Source organism: Muscardinus avellanarius (assembly GCF_963383645.1).
Source record: "Muscardinus avellanarius genome assembly, chromosome: 17".
Classification (NCBI taxonomy): Eukaryota; Metazoa; Chordata; class Mammalia; order Rodentia; family Gliridae; genus Muscardinus; species Muscardinus avellanarius.
The window spans coordinates 64,003,346-64,028,897 of record NC_137803.1 but is presented as its reverse complement, the minus strand read 5'-3'; the positions used below and the strand labels follow the sequence as shown (position 1 = coordinate 64,028,897).

The 25,552-nt window shown below is 52.1% G+C and overlaps 1 protein-coding gene across 1 annotated transcript in view; it reads left to right on the top strand.

Moving 5' to 3' along the window:
* Positions 1-1,220: 1,220 nt before the first annotated feature.
* LDLRAD4 (low density lipoprotein receptor class A domain containing 4) overlaps positions 1,221-25,552 on the top strand; it is a gene marked incomplete at both ends in the record, with an annotated part of 91,578 nt that continues 67,246 nt past the window's right edge. The window contains 2 exons of the mRNA XM_080714740.1: positions 1,221-1,260; positions 22,335-22,475. Coding sequence (XP_080570866.1) covers positions 1,221-1,260; positions 22,335-22,475 — 181 coding nt within the window. The remainder of the gene's footprint in view (positions 1,261-22,334; positions 22,476-25,552) is intronic.

Here is a 25,552-nt window from a genome sequence, read left to right as displayed (position 1 = left end):
AGACAGAGACAGAGAGAGGAGAGAGACAGAGAGAGACAGAGGAGAGAGACAGAGACAGTGAGAGAGACAGAGAGAGAGGAGAGAGAGACAGAGACAGAGAGAGAGGAGAGAGACAGACAGAGAGAGACAGAGAGAGGAGAGAGACAGAGAGAGACAGAGAGAGAGAGGAGAGAGACAGAGAGAGGAGAGAGACAGAGACAGAGGAGAGAGACAGACAGAGACAGAGGAGAGAGACAGAGACAGTGAGAGAGACAGAGAGAGGAGACAGAGACAGAGAGGAGAGAGACAGACAGAGAGAGACAGAGAGAGGAGAGAGACAGAGAGAGACAGAGAGAGAGAACAGGACAAGGTGTGGCCTCCGGGCACACCCCAGCGACCTGCTCCTCCGTTTCCCACCCCCCAAGATTGAGAAGGTGGGGCCTCCAGAGCCTCCCTTTCCCAGACCCTCCGAACATTGCTGCCCTGGGCCACGCCACCTTTGGGGAACATTCCAGGTCCAAATCCTAGCACGACCCCACTCTGTGACCCCAGTGTCCACGGAAGCTCGGGGGCATGGCTGTGGTGGCTGCTACTTCTCCTTCTCCTTCTCCTTTTCCTTCTTCTGGCTCCTGGAGGTATATTCACCTTCTTGTTTTGTGGTGCTGGGGACTGAATGCAGGGGCCCTCTACTTCTGAGCTATGCCCCCACCCCATTTTATTTTATTTTTAATTTTGAAGCAGGCTCTCTCTGCGTAGCTGAGGCTGGCCACAAACCTGCGTTCTCCTGTCCCAGCCTCCCAAGTCCTGGGTTTCCTGACCCGTGTCGCCACGCCAGGCTAGGTCTGCTGACCTTAATAGTTTGCTAGGTCCTCAGGCAAGTGACCACTTTCTTTTTGATTTCAGCACGGAGAAGCTCAGGGAGCGGCAGGTGGACGGGCCTCCCTGGCGCGCTGAGACTCGGAGGGTGCTGGCCACTGGGCCCAGGCGGCCGTGGCTCTGAGGCGGGCGAGCCAGTCTCACCATGGCTTCCACGCTCTGGCGGGACGGCTGCCCCTGACTGCACCTGCGCCGCTGGACCCCGCGCCGTCCAGTGCAGGGCCCTGGGCGTCAGATGTTCCCGACCGCTGGGGCGGCCGAGGATGGACTTGGACGGGCTACGGTGGACGCGGCCCGAGGCTGCTGGGCGGCTCCCTCACAGCGGGACAGCTTAGGAGTGGACACAGCCTGCCTGCGGGAACAGCATGCAGGGAGCTGGCTTCCGGGACACACGCGCGTTCACAGGTGAGGCTGGCGCCCGCGGCCCATGCGCTACGTACCTGTGGGCTCGGGCCACCGTGGAGCCCCGTCCTGACAAAACGAGCTGCCTGCCTTTGCTAAGCAGGAGTTTGAGAGTATTGGGTAGTCTGGGCCCGATTGCATTAAGTGGCACGTGGCGTATCCTGGCGGTGCTTGTGAGCTGTTCCAGTCTCTGCTCTCTGAGGAAATGTGTCACTTGCAGAGTGAGGCAGAGGGGACCGGGGGAGGAGCGGCTGGGGATGGAGCCCAGGGGCTTTCTGCCTCCGAGCTGCACCACCAGACTTCTGATTTTAAGTCCGACACAGGCCTCACTAAGCTGCTGAAGCAGGCCTTGAGCTTGGGATCCTCCTGTCTGCGCCTCCCAGCCCTGGGGCCACAGGCACGTACCCAGAGGGATTTTATTTATTTTTTCTCTTTTTTAAAGGCAGAATTAGGAGAGCTCTCCGAGCGGGGAGGGTACTTGCTGCTGAGTAGCCTCTCCGTCTGTCTCCAGGGACTTCCTCAGTCCTGTGTGCGCTCCGGTGCTGGCCGCGCTGACCCTGCGACTCGGGCCCGCGCTTATAATCAAGCTAGAAGCTGGCCTTTGCTGTGGGTTTTAACGTGGCTTTGCCCCCGGCTCCAGCTTGCACATTTTGCAGGGAACTGTTCTGTCTGGTTGGAGCCGAGGGCTGCTACCCCACACTCAGAATCCTTTGCGTATGGCCCCTGACTCTGATTCACTTAACATCCCAGGAAACCACTTCATCCTTGGGTCTGTTTATAGACTGGGGACTGCGAAATTGAGGAACCTGAGCAAACCCAGGGAAATGTTTTCATATGAAAAGGCTTCTTTGGAGCTGGGTGCACTGGAGCATGCCCGTGGTCCCAGTGCTGGGGGGGCTGAGTGCTGGTGCGACGTCACAGAGCCCGCTGATGCGGACGTCTCCCCGTGGAGTCGGCTGCCTGTCTGCCTGCGTTCCCGCCCTGGGCCTGTGAGTGAGCTCGAGGCCTCTGAAGACCCACGGTAGCTGTGCCTCTGTCCTGGGTGATGGCAGTGGAGGGGATCCCACGGTGGCCATGCCCCTGTCGTGGTCACGACACGTGTTTAAAGCTAGACTGGGAGCCCAGAACCATGTTGAGCCATCTTCAGGCTGCCCACGCTGGCATCTCTGCCCCCTGGTGCTCGGTGGCACACGTCTGTTGTCTTGGGTCTTAACGTGTAATCCCAGGACTTGAGAGGCTGAGACAGGAGGATTGCAGGTTTGAGGCCAGTCTCAGTGACTTAGTGAGTCCCTCAGCAACTTAGCAAGATCCTGTTTCAAAATAAATAAAAAGGACTGGGGTTATAGTTCAGAGGTAGAATGCCCCTGGGTTCAACCCCTGCTACCAAAACACAAAAATTAGCCGCACTATATTTTATGTAGGATTCTCTTGGGAGGTGGAAGGTCAGGAAGCTGAAGCCCAGCAGGAGGACTGTGGTCCCTGCTGTGAAGACAAGCTTGGATGCCAGGCCACTCTCCTTTGGCCCGGGTGAGGGTACCCAGAAGCAAACGGAGCTTGGCGCCCGGCCTCCCGCATGGTTGGAAGTTGGCACCTTATCTCTGTCCTGCTTCCTGGCAAATGTCCATTTAACTTCCTATTAATTAATTAATTAATTAATTTTGGTGGTACTGGAGTTCCTGGAAGCCCTTCTACCTCCGGGCTACACTCCCAGACCTATTTTTATACTTTTTTATTTGGAAACAGGGTCTCCTAAGCCAGCGCACGCAGCTGGCTTTGAACCTGTGCGATCCTCCTGTCTCCGCCTCCCAAGCACGGGGATTACAAGCGTGCGCCACCACGCCCGGCTTAACTTCCTATTTATGATTTTCCTAGGGTAATTGTTGCATAGAGAAATCAATAAATTGAGGCCGGGCGTGGTGGCGCACGCTTGTAATCCCCGCGCTTGGGAGGCAGAGACAAGAGGATCACGCTGGTTCAAAGCCAGCTGCGCGCGCTGGCTTAGGAGACCCTGTTTCTAAATAAAAATATAAAATAGGTTTGGGAGTGTAGCCCGGAGGTAGAAGGGCTTCCAGGAACCCCAGTACCACCAAAAATAAATAAATAAATAAATAATTTTAGTCAGATACTATTTTATAACAAAATATTTTTATGATTTTTATGGTACTGCAGATTGATTCCAGGGGCATTCTGCCTCTGAGCTATGTCCCCAGTTGTTTTAGTTTTTCTTTTTGAAATAAGGTCTCACTGAGTTGCGGGGGGCAGGTGGTGCGTGGAAGCCTCACTAGGTAGCGGAGGCTGGCTGTGAATCCTCCTGTCTCAGCCTCCCAAATACTGGGAGGAGCCACCATGCCTGGCTAACAAAAATCTTTTTTCCCCTTGGCAGGTAACATCTGCTCATTGTAAAAATCAATAAATCAATAAATCAGTCAATAAATAAGTAAATTGGAAAGCACAAAAAACTCAGAGGAAGAAACAGAATTCCCATGCCTAGCGTGGCCAGGCGAGGCGTTCCAGGGCCATCCCTGCGACTCACACCCTCTCCATGCCAATTTCTTCTCGTAGAATTGTTTGTAAGGCCGGGCGTGGTGGCGCACGCTTGTCATCCCCGCGCTCGGGAGGCGGAGACAGGAGGATCGCGCAGGTTCGAAGCCAGCCGCGCACGCTGGCTTAGGAGACCCTGTTTCCGAATAAAAATGTAAAAATAGGTCTGGGAGTGTAGCCCGGAGGTAGGAGGGCTTCCAGGAACCCCAGTACAATCTGTTTAACTTTCTGGCCTGACCACTCGCTTTACATTGCACCCGTTAGTGTTTTATGAACACATCGGATGCACTTGAATTGTTTTCCTATTTGTTTTAAATTGTCTTCCTGTTGTTGGATAGGAGTTCGGGTCAGTTTTAGCCTCCTTAACAATGGTTTGAGGCGCACCTTCAGTGCTTTGACTACTCCCTTAGGAGAGGGCCCCGGAGCAGAAAGACTGCTCTGCAGCTGCACACCCCTTGGAGCTGTGGCGGCGTTTCCAGAGGGCCCGCTCGGCCCTGACCCCGGCGCCTGCGCTGCAGCGGGTTTCTGCCAGCTCCTGCCCTCAGCTGCTGTATTCGGACCAAGGGTCTGTTCTTCACCATGTGGCTGAGCAGCGGCCGCAGCCGCCTAGCAGAGCGGCTGGCGAAGCCCGTTGGCACGCTGCCGTGCAGCGCCCGAGGGCACGTCTTGCTGACCCATCGGGTTTACCTCCTCTGGGCGAGGAAAGCACGGCCCTAAGGATGCTGCTTTACTCTTTCAGGAAGTTTTCTGCCTGGCTGTGGTTCACCGAGACAGGGATGAATAGACTTACCTCTGGAGACAAAGATAGGAGGACTCTTGTAAAAAAAGATAGGAGGACTCTTGTAAAAAAAGATAGGAGGACTCTTGTAAAAAGCTTCCACGGCAGGAGCCCTCGCTCGCTCAGTCCGGCCGCCGGGTCCTGATGGCGAGGGCGGCTTGCGGAGGGCTGCCGTCGTCCCTGTGACTCGAGGACGCCGGGTACCACCATGCGCGTCCTGATGAGCTTGCTGGCCGCAGGCTCTGATGCGCGCTGAGGTGCACAAAGGTAGTGTGCAATTTTTTTAGCGTCTTTGAATCCTTTCAACATTAGAAAAATATTTACCATTTGATCGCTAGGCAGGTAGGTCCAGTTCCTGTAGAACCTGCAGCATCTCTCCCCCGGTCTGCTCCTCCACTCGTCTGGGGAGCAGGGAGTTGGCGCAGTGGGCGTCAGGTCCCAGCGCTGTTGTGCAGGTGCGCTGACCAGGTTTCCAGCCGCTGGTGACTGAGCAGCGGGGATCACTCACACTGAGTTCTGGCACGCCTGCCCCGCCACGGCCTGGCTGGGGCTGGGGCTGTGCCCTGGCTGGGGTGAGCGGGCTCAGGAACACAGGAGAGGCCTGCCCGCGGGCCTGAAGCCCGGCCCTCCACCACCCGCCCTCCAGCCTCTAAGTGCTCACCGTCGTCTTCCAGCGGTGCTGGCTGGCTCGTGGGTGACCTCAGCGCGGCGTCCACAGCTGCCTGGAGAAGTGTTCTGGGAGACACTGGAGGCTGCTTTTTGATGGACCAGATCCTGGGGGGAGAATCCAAACCAGTTTCCTTACTCTATAGTGTTCCAGAGTCTTCCTGGTGGGGACGGCAGTGGGAGTCCTAGCTCCTGCTGGCCAGGCGGCGGCCGCGCTGCCGCAGGACAGACCTTGAAGGCACTTAGAGAACGGTGCGTAGCCGGGCGCGGTGGCGCATGCTCGGAACCCAGGACTTGGGAGGCTGAGACAGGAGGACTGCAGGGTCAAGGCCGGTGTGCAGAAATTGCCTGAAGCCCTGTCTCAACATAAAAAAGAAGAAAGGCTGAGGGTGTTGCTCAGTAATAGAATATCCGTGGGTTCAGGCCTTAGTAACACACACACACACACACACACACACACACACACACACACACACTATCACTTATGTTATTATTCCAGTGATCTTCAAACTTACCTTGATTTTCTTCCCTGGAAACCATCTTACAAGGTCTCCAGGGTTTTCCTGCTTTGCTGAATGTATCATCTTCTTTGCTAAAGATACTGCGGTAGTCTCGTGTCCGAGGAGTGTACATATCCTATTTACTTATTTGTTTAATTATTTATTTACTGGTAGTAGGGCTTGAACTCAGGAAATTTCTGCCTCTGAGATATACTCCAGACCTTTTTATTTTTACTTTTTTTGATGCAGGGCCTTGCTAAGTTGCTGAGGCTATCCTCAAACCTGTGATCCTCCTGTCTCAGTCTCAAGTCTTGGGATTAGAGGTGTGGGCCACTGCACTCAACTAATGTACCCATTTTAAATGAGGACAAGAGCCGGGTGTGGTGGCGCACGCTTGTAATCCCTGGGTTTGGGAGGCAGAGACTGGAGGATCGCGCAGGTTCAAAGCCAGCCTCGCTGGCTTAAGAGACCCTGTTTCCAAATAAAAATATATATATAAAAAATAGGTCTGGGAGTGTAGCTCGGAGGTAGAAGGGTTCTATCCCCAGTACCACCAAATAAATAAATAAATAAATAAATAAATAAATGAGGACAAGAAATAATCATGGTATTTCCTGGAACTATATTTATTTTAGGTTTTACTTAAGTATGTACAGTATAGAGTTATAAATACCTTGCTTTTATAGCTGTTAAATACCTAGAACATCAAAATTAAATTAAATATGAAAACCATCAAGTCAAAGCAGGGCAAAGTGCCACGTACCTGTAATCCCAGTTAGACAGGAGGACTGTAGGTCCAGGCTCAATGCAAGGTAACTTGGTGAGAACCTTTTCCAAAACAAAAATCCAAATGGGCTGGGTTGCAGCTCAGGGGTAGAACGGCCCTGGTGCGATTCCCAGGGCCACACACACCAAACTTACCTCCAGATGCATTTCAGCCAAGTTTTGCAGAGGCCGCCCCCTTGGGCCTTTGCGGGGGCACCACCAGGGGTGAGGAGGGGGCTCCTGGCGGCTGGGCCTGGGCTCACGCACAGCCAGGACTGTGCGCATGTGGCTTACTGCCGGGCGCAGGTGTCGGCTCTGGGTACTGAAGACCCAGGGGCGGAAGAGCATCCCGGTCTTGTCAGGCTCCTGGAAAGATGCTCGCTTCACCCTGAAATGCTGCCATTCAGCTCTGGAGCAGTCAAACCTGTGCCGAGGGCAGAGACCACCAGCACGGGGCCTCTCGTTATGCTGGGGTGCGGATGCTTCCAGGCCCTCCACAGGGCTCGCCGTGCTCACTGCGGCGTGGCGGGCCCTGGGGACAGAGCGGCAGGGCTTCCGCGAGGCGGCTGCGGGTCTCTTCCTCCCGGCCCGCTCCTGCGCTGGCAGGGCCGGCGCCCCTGGAGCTGCCTCTGACAGCTGAGGTAGAAGGATAAGAGAGCTTTGCAAGGAAAAGAGGAAAAGAAACGTGCGAGGCACACAAAGTAACCAAGCCTGGCATGCAGTCGGTGCTTAGGAAGTGTCCTTCAAACCCTCTGGAGGCGTGGCTTGGGGTTTCCCCTAGGAAGGCTCGTGTGTGGGCATCGCTGAAGTGCTCAGAGAACCAGGGCCTCCCCTGACTGCTGAGCGACGCAAAGGAATCACTGGGTGGTAGCTGGGAAGGGCCACGGGCGTGGGCCTGGGACCACGCTGCCACGGGTGTGGCCTGGGGACTGTGCTGCTGGGAAGCGCCTGTGGAGGCAGGAGCCCAGGTCATTAAACAGCACGGTCCTTTAGCAGGCGTAGAGGGCAGGCTTCCTCAGGGCATGCCCGTGCCGTGCACGTGTGGATAATTGTTATCAGTGTCGGGAGAAAGGCACAGAAGCGTGCAAGATGTGATATTTTTATGTTTGCATATACAAAAACGGCAGGAGGGCGGGCCGGGGGCGGCCGTGCTGTGGGCTGTCTGCCCCTCTGTGCCTGCTGCAGTTCCTGGGGCCCACAGCGTGGGAAGGGGCGCTCGCCTGTCCTCTTCTGGTCAGCAGGATGGCCCAGGGTGCCCGTCCTCAGGGCTGCTCCAGAAGCCCCTTCCCAAGGGACAACCACACAACGCCGTAACACCAGGACCCGGTAGCGGCTTTGCCGACTTACCGTTCAATCTTGACATACTTTGTCTTGTCTCACCTCAAATGAGCACTGGAGAAGGAGTATTTGTCATGCCATTTCAGCATGAAACCCCGCATTTTATTTTATTTTATTTATTTTTTTCAAAGCTAGAAGATATATATTTTCTGATTTCAGATGTTATAAAGCTACAATAATTGAAACAGTGTAGTACTGTTATAAAGGCAGATATATAAACCATTGGAGTTAAATAAAAGCCTAGAGATAAATTCTTCCATATATTGTCAAGTTATTTTTGACAAGGTTTCCACAGACATTTGGTGGAGGAAATAATAATATTTTAACTAAATATTGTTGAAAAATAATAATTACATGAAGAAGAATAAAATTGGACCCTTATCTAACACCATATACAAATATTAACTCAAAATAGATAAAAGACCTAAATATAAATCTTAAGACTATAAACTTTTAGAAGAAAATCTGGGTCATAAAACCTCATGACATTGAAATTGGCAGTGATTTCTTGGATATGATTTCAATGGCACAGGCAACAGAAGGGTAAACAAACTCCCTAGAAAATAAAAAAATATAGTATATTCAAAGACAATGTAAACAGAGTTAAAAGTTACTGATAGAATGGGATAAAATATTTCCAAATGCTATATCTGAAGGTATATTAATATTCCAACTAGAAATCCTAAAAATTAGCAACAATAAAAGCAAACAATACAACTTAGAAATAGGTAAAAGACTAACATAAATAATGAATCTCCACAGATAACCAATCTTAGTTGTCTGTTGGATGGAAAATCTTGTTTCTCTGGTTCTGGTGTGTATTACCTATTTCTTCTTTGTAGTTAATCTCTTTGAGTATTTTCTCTAACGCTGGTTTTGAAGACATAAATTCCTTCAGTTTCTATTTGTCATGGAAGCTTCTTATTTCCCCATCTAATTTGATAGAAAGTTTTGCTGGGTAGGAAATTTTTGGCCGGAAGTTGTTTTCTTTCAGAGTTTGGAATATGTTACTCCAAGCCCTTCTGGCTCTCATGACTTGGTTTGGGAGGTCTGGAGTGATTCTAATTGGTTTGCCTCTGAATGTCACTCTGCCCTTTGTTTTTGTTGCCTTTAAGATTCTCTGCTTGGCTTCCACATTGGTCATTTTGACAATTATGTGGCGTGGGGCTCCTCTTCTCCGATCCTGTCTAAAGGGAGTTCTATAAGTTTCCTGGATCTGTGTATCGACCTCTTGCTCTATGTTTGGAAAATTTTCTGCTATTACTTCCTTGAAGAGATTGTTGATCCCTTTGGTTTCACCTTCTTTTCCCTCCTCTATTCCAATTATTCTTAGGTTAGCTCTCTTAAAATGGGCCCATATTTCTTCAATGTCAGATTCCTGCTGTCGGACATTTTTTTCTAAATTAGGAACTATGCGTTCATTTTTGGAGTGATCATCTTCTAGGAGCGAGATTCTATTCTCCATGTGGTCTAATCGGTTGATTATACTTTGAATTGAGGCCTTTACTTCATTGATTACATCCTTTATCTCTTTTTGGGTCTCTCTGAATTCTTTTCGAAACACCTCTATTATTTCTGTAGTTATTTTCCTGATTTGATCTTCTATAAATCTCTGAATTTCTGTTTTATCAGGTTCTGATGTTGTGGGGTTGTGGGCATTCCTTGCTCCATTGTTATTCCTCTTTCCCATGATTTCGGAAGTTTGTGCCTTCTCTGGGTTCTTCCCTGGGTCACTACGACTTCACTTAAGGTGCTCTGGATCTCAAGTCTGTGGTATCTCGGCCCCCACTACTCCTTTACTGGGTTGTATCGCAAAGTCTCAGACCCAGGGAGTCAATCGAGGCTGCTTTAGACCATGGTGGTGGGGGGGGGTTCCAGGCTGGGCGTTCTCCTGCATGGAGTTGTGACTATAGTGTGATATCTCTGCCACTGCCACTTCCCCACTGGGTCAAGTCCCTGGGAGTCAGTACTGGGATTTCTCCTCTAGGTGCCACAATTTGACTCACTGTTGTTGAGTGTGCAGATGGAGCTGTAGTGGACTCAGTGGATTTGCTGCTGCTGCCACCGGTGGCAATATAGAAACCCCGCATTTTTAAGAGATAGGAACCTGCTGGGCGTGGTGGGCACGCTTGTAATCCCTGCGGTTGGGAGGCGGAGACAGGAGGATTCCGCAGGTTCAAAGCCAGCCGCGCTGGCTTAAGAGACCCTGTTTCAAAAAAAAAAAAAAAAATATATATATATATATATTAGGTCTGGGAGTGTAGCCCAGAGGTAGAAGGGCTTCCAGGAACCCCAGTACCACTAAATAAATAAAAATAAAAAATAGGGCAGGGGGTATAGCTTGGAGGTCAAATGCCCCTGGGTTCCATCCCCAAAGCCGAAAAAAAAAAAAAAAAAAAAGGAACCCAACACCTGCCTTTTATCTTCCAACGGGTCTTGAGGCTCCTGGTCCAATAAAAAAATGTGATGCTCGCACCGAACCCAGGATTTCATTATAAACAACCTGTTTCCAAAAACATATTGCCTGGCAGGTAGTCTCCAGGAACATGAACCATTTTATAACAAATATGTTACCAAAACATATTTGAGGTATTGTGGGGATGTTTTTAATTTAAAAAAATTATGAAAACTTTGAGAGGCTTTAGATTTTTAAGGGAAAAATATTGCAACTCTTTGGATGTTAACTACATCTATTTCTGTGACCGAAGTCAACAAAGTTGTCACCTATATAGGTATTCATAACATTTTTTGTTGTTGTTGCGAGTCTGGGGATGGAACTCAGGAGCGTTTCACCTCCGAGTGACACCCCAGCCCTGTTTTTTATTCTTTATTTTGAAACCGAGTCTCACTGATTTGCGGAGGCCCTCACTAAGCGGCTGAGGCTGTCCGTGAACCGCTATCCTCAGGTTTCAGCCTCCCGAGTGCTGGGATGACAAGCATGCCCACCACGCCCAGCTTTTCATAACATTTTTGCAGACAGATTTGCAGACAGCAAGTAGTTAACCTATACTTAATGAATTAAACATTAAATATTTATGCCGGGGATTGAACTCAGGAGCAGTCTACCTTTGAGCTAACCCCCAGCTCTTTTTATTTATTTTTTGGGTGGTTCTGGGGTTCCTGGAAACCCGTCTACCTCCAGGCTACACTCCCAGACCTATCTTTTTTTTTGTGTGTGTGGTACTGGGGTTCCTGGAAGCCCTTCTACCTCCGGGCTACACTCCCAGACCTATTTTTACATTTTTATTTGGAAACAGGGTCTCCTAAGCCAGCGCGCGCGGCTGGCTTCGAACCTGCGCGATCCTCCTGTCTCTGCCTCCCAAGCGCGGGGATTACAAGCGTGCGCCACCACGCCCGGCCAGACCTATCTTTTTAATATATATTTTTATTTGTAAACGGGGTCTCTTAAGCCAGTGAGGCCGGCTTTGAGCCTGCATGATCCTCCTGTCTCCGCCTCCCAAGTGCAGGGATTACAAGTATGCGCCACCACACCTGGCCACTTTTTACTTTTTATTTAATTAATTAATTAATTAATTAATTTTGCGGATCTAGGGATGGAACCCAGGGGCATTTGACCTCTGTGCTACACTCCCTGCCCTATTATTATTACTTTTTTGGTGGTACTGGGGTTCCTGGAAGCCCTTCTACCTCCGGGCTATACTCCCAGACCTATTTTTATATTTTTATTTGGAAACAGGCCTCTTAAGTCAGCGAGGCTGGCTTTGAACCAGCGTGATTCTCCTGTCTCCGCCTCCCAAGCGCAAATTACAAGCGTGCGCCACCACGCCCGGCCCTATTTTTTATTCTTTATTTTGAAACAGGGTCTCACTGAGTCGCGAAGGGCCTCACTAAGTAGCTGAGGCGAACCATGATCCTCCTGTCTCAGCCTCCCAAATGCTGGGATTATAAGCAGGTGCCACCATGCCCGGCTTATTTTTTATTTTAAAACAGAATCTTGCTAACTTGCTGAGTCTGGCCTCGAACCTGTGACCCTCCTGTCTCAGCTTTCTGAATACTGAGATCCCAGGCGTTGTACTACCACCCCCAGCAAAACATCAAATATCTGTGATGATTTGGAGACTCTTCCAAAATTTGAACTCTGACTCGGCAAACCTGCAGAACACTGACGTGCGGATAAATGTCAACAAGAAGGGAGCTGCTGATGCTTGTGCCTCAGGGTTGTTTTTATTTTATCAAGAATTGGGGGGAAAGTGATGAAAAGCCCTTGTCTGATTTACAGACAGCAGGAGGCTGGAAACATCGTCCACTTACTGGCGATACAGTAAAACCTAGGAAGACAGCAGTGTCGCAGTATGGCCGGCCAGTCCTCGGGTAATAAACACGTGGGAGGTGGCAGCAGCAGCGCATCCTCAGGACCACAGCTAAGGCTGCTACGCTGCTGTCGGGGAGGAACATTTCCTGCCCTTGAGAAACCCCTACATGGCTAAGTTTAAACCAGAGCAGGTCATAAGACAATAGAAGCAGATGATCCCTTTTGGGATACCCAAAGAACAAAGGCTGCATCCACGGATAAAGCAGCCTTCGAGTGGATTTCACTTTCTTCTATTTGCTTATCTACCACATTTTCTTTTTTAGAGTAAAAACAAATGTTTTATAAAAATAATGGACCAAGTCAGACGTGGTGGTGCACACTTGTAATCCCAGGATTTGGGAGGCTGATACAGGAAGATCACAGCTTCAAGGCCAGCCTCAGCAACTTAGGCCCGCCACAACTTAGCGAGAGCCCACTTCAAAGTAAAAAAGAAAGCATAAAAATGATGGATCAGTAATAGCTGTTCTTCTGTGCTTCCAAAAACCAGTTGCACATGTCTAGTAGTTTGATATATTGGGACTATAATTTAGTATTGTTTTGTAACATTATTATTAAAAGAGTTGGTCTGAGGATAAAACTAGCCATCTATTTGGGAATAAACGTCTGTGAGGCTCATGTTGGCCTTTCTTCCTTTATGTTACCGTAGACTGGCCTTGGACTACTTATTTCACCTCTCTGGGCCTCCATTTCTCTGAAACCAGGAATTAAAATGATGCCTAAAGCCGGGCGTGGTGGTGCATACCTGGAATCCTAGGACTTGGGAGGCTGAAACAGGATGATCACAATATTTTTTTAAATAAAGAAAGGCAGACTGCCACGTTCTCCTACAAATGGGCCTCGAGAGCTTGTCTGGAGGTTCTAGCAGGGGAGCCCAGCTACTCTATACCCTTGACCGGAGACCGGGGAGCACGCAGCCTCGGGACGGACGCCCATGGAGCGGCGAGGGAGGAGGGGACACGCGCCCAGCCAGCCACATCAGCTGAACCAACCCTGGCGATCAGCGGGGTGGCAGCGGTCGCAGCCGATCGTCCTCACATCCAGCGATCACAGATTTGACATCAGCTTTGGCAGCTTAGCAAGGCTCCCAGCAACCTGGTGAGAACTGGTCTAAAGTTAAGAAATAGAGAGGCTGGGCATGTAGCTCAGAGGTAGAACACTCTGGGTTCAGCCCCCAGCACGCACACAAGACATGACTCCCGAGACCTCCTTGGGAGGGCAGACTGTGACCTCGGGGCTCCTGGGTTATGAGGCACAGTCACCTTTCACACGCAGGTGTCCTTTCCTTCTCTTTCTTTCTTTCTTTCTTTCTTTCTTTCTTTTTCTTTTTCTTTTTTTGTGGCACTAGGGATGGAACTTAGGGGCCTTCTACCGCCAGGCTACACTCTCAAACCTATTTTATATTTTATTTAGAACCGGGGTCTCACTAGGCTGCTGAGAGCCTCACTCGGTAGCTGAGGCTGGCTTTGAACCTGTGCGATCCTCCTGTCTCAGCCTCCCAAGCGCTGGGAGGACAAGCGTGCGCCACCACGCCTGGCTAACAGCAGGGGTCTTATGCCTTGCAGAAACCTCAGGGGACCAGGTGTCTTTATAGGACCCGGGGTATAAGTGAAGGAATTCAAACTGGGCCCGAGATATTTTGCCTCTAAAAGAGAGGACGTCTAGGGACACCGGAAGTTGACGGAGTTAAAGCTGTAGTTTTTCTACCACCATGCGGCTAAGGATGGCTGGAGCGCGGACGGGGCCGGAGGGGATGCCTGGATGAACTGGAGCAGAAGGGGCTCCGTGCCGTCCTCCAGGGACGCTCAGGGGCCGGGACAAGCGGGCGTGCCGCGGGGGCCGCTGCATGGGGCGGTTAGATGCTGAGAGCAGAGCTCGGCTTTCGTCTCCCTCCCTCAAGGTTACTGTGTCTAGGAAATGATTTTTATCTCTTCTCAGTATTCGTAATAAGAGGCCGCTCATTTCAAATGCTGCTGCTTATAGATTGATGTTCTCTAGGGCAGAGTGAGTCCTCCAGGCTGGAGTCTTCCTGAAGCACCCGCTTTTCTTTGGTCCTGGGGATGAACCCAGGGGCATTCTGCCTCTGGCCCACACCTCCAGCCCTTTTTATTTTTTATTTTGTTCTTAGGAACAGACCTTCCTAAGTTACTGAGGCTGGCCTTGAACTTGCGATCCTCCTGTCTCGGTTTCCCAAGTCCTGGGATTACAAGCGTGTGCCCCCCACCCCCCGTTTGACTGTTCAACTCTTAGAGCACCGCGGCCATATTCTTTACGGCTGATCACGGCCCCTTCGGTTTTGCACCGTGTTGTCCACGCGTGGTGGGGCTGGCAGCGGGCCGGCCTCTGCCCACGCCTCTCTGCCTTTCTTGACGTTTCCGGTCACGAGTCTGTGTTTTGTTACTAACTTCTGTCTTCCCGAGGGAAGGGACAAGTCCTCCTGGAATAGCTGTTCTGAGAACTTCATTGATGAAGTTCCAGCACTTCATTGATGAAATGAGTGAACTGGGGGAGTAATTCTGTATAAAATGTGAGTTTGTGTAAAAATATGCAGACATTAAAAGTGATGCTGGGGGCGGGACAGGGTGGCACACGCCTGTGATCCCCGTATTTGGGAGGTGGGGACAGGAGGATTGTGGGTTTGAGGCCAGCCATAGCAATTTAGCAAGGCCTCTGCAACTTAGCAAGACCCTGTGTCAAAATAAAAAATTAAAAAATAGCTCTAGGGGTGTAGCTCAGAGATAAAATGCCCCTGGGTTCAGTCCCCAGAACTGCAAATAAACAAACAAAGAAAAGGGCTGGCGCAGCTCCGTGGTAGAGTACCCCTGGGTTCTCTCCCTAGCATCACGCGCACACACGCGCACACGCACACGCACGCACGCACACACACACGCACACATGGAGAAACAGCACACCCCTACCAGCAGTGATTCCTTCTGGCGCGGGAGGGTCGGATGGCTGTTCTTTTCTCCTCAAAGTGCTTTCTTTTCAAGGAGACTTTCATTAGTGCTGGGAATCCCGGCCACCTTCCTCCCATCCCACCCTGCTCCCCCGTGCATATTACTGGGTTGGGATCGAGAACGTTGTATATGTACATACCATTATTTGACTGTTGGTAAACTGCTTTTATTTTTTCTTTCCTTTTTTTCTCTTCCTTCTTCCTTAGTTTTAAAAGCATTTACCTTATTTTTAGAAATCATGCACTGTGAATGCAGATTACCTTTCGTAAGTGATAGAAACGAGCTCACAATCACCAGCCGAAAGTGATTACTCTGGTTCTGTGTGGAGCGACCTCGGCCTTCTGGGATCCGGGGCTCTGCGGCTGTGACTAGTATCACCCTAAGCCCACGCGTTTCCGTACGCTGAGCTGGACTCTGCCGACTGCCCACCTCCCAGCACGACATAGCTTCACTCGGGAAGTACTCGGGGCTTTGTGAGGCCCAGGGACCGCACCTTGTGGCAGTGAGTGGCTGGGGAGAGGGGCAGTCAGACATGGCCTCACCTCTCAGGGAAGGGGGGACGGGAGCCCCGAGGACACCATAAAGGCTGAGTGCCCTCCAGGGACCCGTCGTTGCCTACAGGAACCTCCTACAGACGGTTCTTCACAATGTCGTTTGTGGTTACCCTGCTGATTGATTGTTAAATAACCTTGTCTCTTTATTTATTGCTAACACACACAGGAAGGCTTTAAGCTATCGACAGGTCAAACCGTTAACCTATTACATCTTGTGTGGACTTACAAAGTCTCCACCTTAAAAGTCTTAAAAGTCTCCACCTCCAACCAGTATCTCATCATTCACTTCTGGAGCATTCTCAAGTTACGTTATATATCATAGCATGGACATTCTCTAAAGTACTCCTCCCCCCCCTCCTCCTCCCCTCCTCCTCCTCCTCCTCCTCCTCCTCCCCCTCCTCCCCCTCCTCCTCCTCCTCCTCCCCTCCTCCTCCCCTCCTCCCCCTCCTCCCCCTCCTCCCCCACCTCCTCTTTCATACTGGGAATTGAACCCAGGGGCACTTTACCTCTCAGCTATATTACCAATCCTATTTATTTTTTTTCTTTTGAAACAGTGTCTTCCTGAGTTGCTGAGACTGGCCTTGAACCTGCGACCCTTCTGTCTCTGCCTCCCAAGTACTGGAATTACAAGCGTGCACCACCTCATCCAGCTAGTGGGTTACTCTTTTCTAGTAGAATGTAGAGATTTGTTATAAAATGCAGGGATAGAGTTTGTAGAATACAATAGCGGCCCCTTCCAAGTGGAGCTGTACAGAGCCCATGCTCGTGGCTGCAGAAGATGGCATTGAATTATTTAAGTAGATTTTGATAGATCTAAAAAGCAGAACAATCATTTTTAATCTTATAGTTTTTCCATACCAAGTGCGTAATAACTACTTGAAAACAGCATCTATTATAATGATATATTACTACCTCCAGGTAAAATACTTAGACTTTGTTTAAGTAGGGACCTCCTGAAATATATATTGACTTCATATAAAAGGGCAGGTGTTTCGTGTGCTGTTGTAAGCCAGCGATAAGTCTGTTTCTGTTGGAATTGAGAGCCCCTATCCAGTAGTACTCACCATGTTCTCTAGTTAGTGTTTGCTTAAGGTAACTCCACGGCCTTGGCAGTAATCAGTGCTCTGACCTTGCCATGACCTTGCCTCCGTGCCGCCCTGTCTGTTCTTCCATACGCAGCCTCCACTCCGGGCTCATCGCACTGTCTGCTGCGCCCAGAGCATGGCGTGCTCACTGCCCTGAGCCTCTTCTCTGTTATCTTTTACCACTTAAGTATCATCACATGTCTCTCCTCTGTCTGTCTGTCTGTCTGTCTGTCTGTCTGTCTGTCTGTCTGTCTATTCCCTGCTTGTCTTTGGGACTTATCCTCTGAACTTTTCCCTGACCATAAGGGTCCTTTGTTCTCTGCTATAGCGCCTACCATAGTGTTTCTATTTGCGTGAGTTGAACTCATCCACTCATACAGTAGACTGAGTGCCCGCCATAGTCTGGGCACTCGAGGATCCGGAGGCGGTGACAGGACAGACGGGCCCCTGTTTTCATGGGCTTCCATTCTAGGACAGACGACGTATTTAGTTATGTGATTACAGTTCTGATGACATGATTTATTGAGCTGTCTCCATTTCTAGACAAGCAGTTCAAGGTGACGGGTTCTTTCGTGGGTTTGTTAGTCCTAGAGGCGGGGCGGTACCCGCAAACTAGTAGGCGCCACCTGAAGGAAAGAGCCCGGCACTTCGTGTTCCGATCTGCACGTGTGGTTGATGGCTTCGTTCTGGACAGCATCTCAGGGTTTTTGCTTACTATCTACACGCTGAGCACACCCAAGGGAAGACGGATCCATCCCCGTCCTTCTCAACGTCCTGGGAGTGCTGTTTCCTTCGGTAACCAGTGCTGTGTGTGGCCGGCCGATCACAGCTCCGGGCCAAGCCCGGCATCCTTTCCTACCAGCCAGGGATCGCTCGGTAGCGCCATCTGGCTCTCGCTCAGGTCCAGCCCGGGCCGGCCCTGGGCAGAGTCAGCCTCAGGCCAGGCTGGAGCTTGGTGCAGAGTTTGGCTTGGCACTTTCTGTCGTGAAGAAACTTCACGTCCCACGGGGCCTATAGAGTAGGGAAGGAAGGAGGGGGTTTCAGTGCTAGGCAGGAAAAGAGAATTGCCGGTGACCACTGCGCACCAGAATGCCACCGGCTCATCACTACCTTTGAGTCTCGGCTCTCCTGTCCAAGTGGATAGAAGGTTTGGACTGAGTCAGTGGACTCTTCCACGGGAGTCCAGATCATAGTGCATTTTCGGAGCACATGTGTGGGGTTGAGCACGCCTTCAGCTATTTATCCCCAGTGTGACTGGTTAAGAACTCGGGTCTGTGACTAGACACTTGGAATAATTTTCCAAGACCAGTATCTCTTACAGAAAATAGCACGGTTAAATACGGTTTGGGAAAACATGTCTCTGAATGTGTTAAGAAGGATCTTTAGACATCTGGGAATTGTATTTATTTGATCATTAGCCAACCAATAAAATTCACGGTTAGTGTTCACCGAGGCCTAAAGTGTGCTGTGTAATAATTTGCATTCTTTACTACATTTCCCCCAGAAATTCTATGTCTTTTTACGAACGAATACAGTTGGCACGTGCGTTGCTCCTCCCAGGGGCATGGGAGAGTGCCATGAACTGGGGTTGAGCTGCAGCGCGGGCAGTGCCACGGGCAGAGCCCGGGGCTCAGGACAGTAGCAGGGTGCGTGGGCTGGAGGGGACGGCCTGGGGCTGGGCCGCACTGGGTCATCAGGGCTTTACCAATGGCTCTCCCTCCAGCTGCTCTGGGCTTGGCAGCAGCAACGGCGACAGAGCTCCTGGTGTGGGCCAGGGAGGGGCGGAGGACGGGAGGGCAGGCCAGGGGAAGGTCAAGATTGATTGGAAACCCTGCATGCTGGCACATATTTCATCCAAACGGAAAAGTAGGCTAAAGTGGGTGCAGTGGCATGCATCTGTACTGCCAGTACTTGGGAGGCTGAGACGAGAGGATCCCAGGTTTGAGGCCAGCCGCAGCAATTTAGTGAGACCCTCAGGAATTTAGCAAAGCCCTGTTTCAAAAAAAAGAAAAATAGGCCCGCAGGTATAGCTTGGATTCATTCTCAGTTCAATCCCCAGTACCAAAAATGAATGAATGAATGAATTAATTAATTAAAGACAGGGCTGGGATTGGAGCTTGGAGCTAGAATACCTGTGGATTCAATCCCTAGCACTACATACACACACGAAATGCAAATTAAGCTGAGGTTAAGGCTGGGGTTGGTAGAGACCAGCCTTGCTTCCTGGCTCTGCGGTTGTCTGGTCACAAGAGAACTATCAGAATGCTTCTGTTTTTCTATTATTATTAATTATTATTATCATTATTATTATTATGGTGTTACTGGAGATTAAACCCAAGGAGTTTTGCCTCTGAGCTACACCCTCAGCCCTTTTTATGTCTTGTTCTGAAGCAGCGAGGTGGCCTTGAGCCTGTGGTCTTCCTGTCTCAGCATCCTGAGTACTGAGATCACAGGCACGCCCACTGCGCCGGCCAGATGTTCCTAATGAAGTAAGAAACAGGGCGGCCAGGTGCACAGGGCCCCATGCCACTGTCGGGGCGCTGGAGGCTCCGAGGGGAGGAGCTGGCTGTGTATGGAATGGACGGTCCGGCGCTTAGCCAGACAATGGGCTTTTTCTCCTAAGCACGCGAGCGCTGCGCTGGGGAGAACGCGGTGACTTAGGAATTAAGCCGAGAACTGGAAAGGGACAGATGGGAAAATCCAAATATTTACGATGGAGAGGACCCGAGAGGGAGAGAGCCCGCAGAGGACGGCCACGGTGATCCTGAGCGCGACCGGCCAATCACCCGCAGAGGACGGCCACGGTGATCCTGAGCGTGACCAGCCAATCACCGTAGCTCTGGCCGTCACGGGCTCTTGTCACACTGTGTTTTGGTTTTATTTTCTTCTTTGTCTCCTACTTGCCTTGTTTTCTAGGTTATCCATCCCTAGTGAGGATAACCGCTCAGCTAAACACTTTCTTCACCCAGAGGGTCTCCTCGGAGACCCTGTCAGTTAGCTCTGACCCTGTCCCTTGACTGACTAACACACGTCCGTAGAATGCCTACGCTATGTCCCAGGCCCGTTCCAGACTCTGGGAATCCCCCAGTCATACCAGGCAGTCAGAGATCCCTGCCTGTGTGTAGTTAATCCCGAGGAGAAGCACAGGCCAGGTTGTGCGTGGAAACGCGAGGAACGGCGAGGAAGACAGGGAGACCAGAGGGCGCCGGGCGGCGGGCGCGGCCTCGCCTGGGGGCCGGAGGGTTGGTGGGAGGCTCCTGGGACGGTGTGCCCGGACAGGAGGGCCTGTGTGTCCGCAAGGGTGCGCCGGAGCCACGAAGGCCCCACCGTTGTGTGGTGGGCAGGGGAGGGGCCGGATCAGGGGGTCGTGAGGACCCGAGTTCCACTCCGAGTGAAACGGGAGGCTTTTGAGTGGCGGAGAGTCCATCTGTTTCCATTTTAGCAGGGACATTCTGGCTGCCAGCGTGCCCGGGCGAGGTGGGAGGCGGTGGGGACAGGAGGGGACTGGTCAGGGGCACAGCAACCTAGCAAGGCCCTATTACCAAATAAAAAATTAATTAGGCCGGGGTATAGCTCTCAGAGGTAGAATGCCTCTGGTTCAGTTCCCAGCACAATTGAACCAGACACACACACGCACATGTGCGCACGCGCGTGCGCACACAACACACACACATACACACACACACACACACACACACACAGCACTTGGCCCGGCCCCGCTCTCTGCTCCTGTGGCCTAATACCTCAACTTCTCTTTACTTCCTGACATAAAGTCGGGCTCTCCTCCACACAAGTTCCTACAGGGCTCCGGCCCATCGCCGCGCCACACGGCTGGCGGTCGCCGTGGTCGCTGGCAGCGTCCTCGAGTGAGATGCTGGTTGATGCCGGGACAGTGGGCGCGTCCCGCCACAGTGAGGTGTGCGGGCCTCCAGCTTGCCTGCCGGGCGCGCCTTTCCTGTTCCTCTCAACTCCTGACCTTTTTCTTTTCTTTTTGTGGCACAGGGGATGAACTCAGAGGCATTCTACCACCGAGGTGCATCCCCAGCCCTATTTTATTTTTTATTTAGAAACAGGGTCTTACTAAGTTGCTGAGGATGGTCTTGAACCTGCGTTCCTCCTGTCTCAGCCTCCCAGGTACTGGGATGGCAGGTGTATGTCACTGCGCCCAGACCTCTCCACCGTGGGCCTGGGCTCCCCCCTGGCCCTCTTGTCTTCCGCGCACTCCCCTGTGACCTCACCCAGCTCGCCGTCTGGCGCCGGTCCATCCTGGACCTCCACCTCTCCTAGACTCCAGATCTTTCCATCATCACCTGCCCGGTCCCCATGCGGCATGTCCAACGGACACCTGAGCTCATCGTGCCCCAAACCAAATCCCTCGTTCCTGGCCCAGATCTGCTGCTGGACCTGTCTTCCTGCCGGTGCACCCTGCAATCGCAGCAACTCGTGGGCCGAGGCAGGAGGATTGCAAGTTCCAGGCCAGCCTGAGCAAGTTAGTGGGATTCTGACTCAGAATAAAAACGGAAAGAGCTGGGAAGGCAGCTAAGTAGGGAGCCCCCCGGGTTCAACCTCAGCACCCCAGCTCCCTGCAGGAAGGGTGTAGGGGTGGGACACGGCGCAGAGGCAGCTCGTGCTCAGCATGTACAAAGTCTCAATTTGATCCTTACACTGGAAACATTTTTTAAAAAATTAAAAAAGGTATCCAAAGGATTTTGAGGATATGAAAATATAAAAAGGCTTTTAGACCTTTTTAAGCAGAAGGAAAGCCTACCTCCCCCCAGGCACACAGGTGTGAGCACACACACAGGATTGCTTTCCTGAGCCCACCCCTCTCCAGAGGGCGCCGACCCCCCCAGTGTTGAGTGTCAAAGCTGGAGAGGAGAGGAGAGAAGCCAGCATCCCCAGTCAGGGCTCTGGCCCGCTGTGCAGGACTCTGCGTGCGGTGTGTGCGCGCAGGGAGCATGGGAAGGGAGGGCTGGGGAGGGAGCCGGGGTTGAGGGAGGCCTGCGCCTCTGCGTGCCAACAGCGTGTAGACACCCGTGCGTCTTTGTGCTGCCCTGCTGGCCGGTGTGGAGCACCACGGGCAGTGCCGGCCGCCCTCTCAGGGAGACGGAGGTTTTTAATCAACCAGTCTGTGATGGGAGGCTGTCCCGCGTTAATCTTGTTCCAGGGCAAACGCCTTTCCCACGTCAGATCCATCTTTACAAAGGACAGCTACGGTTGCAGTAGCGCCACTTAAGATAGGACTTTATTAAATACTGTGGGTAACTTAATTCATTACGGAGACTATAAACCTAATTAAATCCCCCTCTGCTCCCAGCTGACAAGGGGCCGGGCTGCCCGTGGACTGGGTCAACGGGTGCCGCGGTGTGCAGCCCGCGGGCAGTGGGTGCCCAGCCCTGGGTGGGTGCCCGGGGATGCTCAGGACCGGGGTTGGGTGGTGCCAGCAGCTGGACGTTAGGCGCCCCGGCTCAGACACCTGTTGGTGCTTGGTTCTCTAGTAGCCGGGGAGGCGAGCTCGGCTGCGCCGTGCTGACGGCTGCCGGCCTTGTATTGACTTTTCCAGAGTGCAAGTTCACCTGCGCCAGCGGTAAATGCTTGTACCTCGGCTCGCTGGTCTGTAACCACCAGAACGACTGTGGCGACAACACGGACGAAGAAGACTGTCTGCTGGTGACCGAGCACCCGCCCCCGGGCATCCTCAACCGTGAGTCCCTGTCCGTGTGGGAGGGAGGTGGGTCTCGGGAACCAGGAGCACCCGCCCCCAGGCGTCCTCAACCGTGAGTCCCTGTCCGTGGGAGGGAGGTGGGTCTCGGGAACCAGGATGGTGTCCCCTGCCAGGACAGGAAGGGCGGCTGCCTTGCAGCGGGCCGTCTGTTCTGAGCTGACGGTGGTGGTGCTGTGCGTGCGGTGCCGAGGACCTCGTCTTCTCTGAGAATGCTGATTCCAAGAAGCCGTGTGCAGATCTGGCTTCCCTCACAGCTGCGGTTTAGAGCACATAGCATCAGAAATAGCCGTAAATAGGCGAAGAAAGTTATGTTGCGGTCCATCACTCATCAGAGCGTAAAGCGCTTGTCAGATTCTGCGAGGTTCAGGCCTCCGCCCTGGCTGAGCTCCGAGTTTGGCCTGCAGTGCCCTGGGTTGAGCTCCTGGCCTTTAAAGCAGGAGCAGGGCAGAGCCTTGATGGGCTGAGGAAGGTGCTTCCCTGGGGCGAGGTGAAGTAGGCGGGGCCTCGCTCTGGTTTGCATGGTGTCCCAGGCCCCAGCCCACGGGGCCCTGGGGGTGTGGCCTGGTGTGGGGTACACTGAGTGTCCCTTGGGGTATCGCCCCTCGCCCTCCTGGCCACCAGGTGTCACCCCGCCATGATGTCGCCTCTCCACGGGCTCACAAGCTGGGGCGCGACGCCTGAACCCAGAGCACAGGAAGCCTGGCTTGCTCCTCCAGGGATGGTGGCAAGTGTTGGGGACAGTGAGCCTCTGGCTAACGGCCTCCGCGGGCTCGCCTCCGCGGGCTCTGGGGCTGTGGCTGAGGCCTCCGCGGGCTCTGGGCCGTGGCGGGTGAGCTCTGCTTCTCCATTATCATTGCTATTGTTACCAGGGACTGAGCCCAGGGCTTTTCCCGTCTAAGCTATACCCCCTGCACTTTGTAAATTTTTATTTTATTTTATTTGTTTATTTATTTATTTTTTGGTGGTACCGGGGTTCCTGGAAGCCCTTCTACCTCCGGGCTACACTCCCAGACCTATTTTATTTTTGGAAACAGGGTCTCTTAAGCCAGCACGGCTGGCTTCGAACCTGCCTGATCCTCCTGTCTCCACCTCCCAAGCACGGGGATTACAAGTGTGCGCCACCACGCCCGGCTGCCCTTTGTAAATTTTGAAATAGGGTCTCACTAATTGCTGAGGGCCACGTTGCAGAGGCTGGCCTTGAACCTGCCAAGTACTGGGATTCCAGGATGCAGTGGCGCCCGGCTTCCCGGCATGATTTGGAGCAGCTCTGTTTGATAACCGAGTTAAACATCTTTGTTATGAGAATGACATGAATAGCAGTGCCACACAGGCGAGGAGAGGAAGGCGCTAAGAAGGCCAACGCTCCATCCGCTGTGCCGTGCACTGCCAGGGCTAGCCGGCGAGAAGACGCCTGGTGGGCTCTAGGTCCACGGCTTATGCTTGCCAAACTCCCGGCAATCTAGAGTCAGAGATTTTCTGGAGACTCTGTTTGCATTTTCTCCCATGAGAATTCAAGGCCCGTCTGCAGGGGCAGACTGTTCTGGAAGGCTGGCGCGGGGTGTGCCTTCCCGGGAGGGCCACGCTGCTCTGGGTGCAGCGGGCTGTGGCCACCCGGAGTCTCCGGCTGTGGCCTCTGGCTCTCTGTGTCCATGGCACTGGTGTGTTCACTCTCGGCTGTCCTCTGGGGTGACAGGGCAGGGCACGAGGTGAGGGAGCATAGGGCCTGAGGGCAGCAGGACAGGAGTAACTCCCCAAAGACCAGCGGGCAGCGCAATGGAAAGCCGGGACTGGGAGGGACCGTGCGCACGCATGGGACTGAACCCAGGGCCATTCTACCTCTGAGCCCCCCTCCCAGCCCTACTTAATTTTTAAATGTGAAACAGGGTCTAAGTTACTGCTGCAGTCCTCCTGTCTCAGCCTCCCACTACACACGTCTTTTCAAATGTTTTTGACTATCTTGAAAGATAGTAATAACATGACTGGATGGGCTGGTAAATGGAAGCCTACAGCTGGACTGGATGTGACCCTCTTACATTGTTATTAACTATTTTCTCATTGTAGAAAGTACAGAACATTTTTTCTAAGGAATCTCCACATTGATCTCCAAAGCGGCTGAACTAGTTTGCACTCCCACCAACAGTGTAAAAGACATCTTTCCCCACATCCTCGCCAGCATCTGTTGTTATTTGATTTCTTTATGCTTGCCACTCAGACTGGGGTTCGATGGAATCTCAGCGTAGTTTTGATTTGCATCTCCCCGATGGCTAGTGATGTTGAACATCTTTTCATGTATCTATTGGCCCTTTGTATCTCTTCTTTTGTGAAGTGTCTACTCAGTTCATTTGCCCATTTCTTGATTGGGTTGTTTGTTTTGCTAGTGTAGAGTCTTTTGAGCTCTTTGTATATTCTGGATATTAGCCATCTATCAGAGTGGTGGCCGGTAAAGATCTTCTCCCATTCTGTGGGCTTCCTCTTTGGGTTCTTGGTGGTTTCCTTTGATGAGCAGAAACTTTTTAGTTTGATGCCATCCCACTTGCTAATTCTTGCTTTGATTTCCGCGCTTTCATGCTTGGGGCGGAGCAGGTCAGTGTGGCGCTCACGCCGGCCGTGGAGGGAGTGCCACGCGGTGTGCGAGATGGAGGCCTCATTCTGCTGACGATGATGCAGTCACACTGAAAACAAATGTGTTGAAGACAGAGATGAGGGAGGCATTGGGAAGGCCGCCGGCCTCCTGAGGAGCCGGTGTCTGCGCCGCCATGGCGGGCCTCCATGTGGGGCGGGCCTGGGAGCCTGGGCTCCTTAGACTGACGTGATTTCCAAAGGTGTTGCTGGAGAGGTACCTGCGTATAAACCTGCTCAGCGACATAGGGGCGTGCGGCTTGTGGGCCAGCATCCAGACCCCAGAGTAAAGATTCCACTTCCTGATAAACTATTGCTAAGAGAAAACATCTCAAACCCATGAAGGCTTCCGTCTCTACTAGTTATATCCCACGTATATGACTCTGCACATGACAAACGCCAGAACATCCTTAGAGCTAGTCACGTTATAATATAAA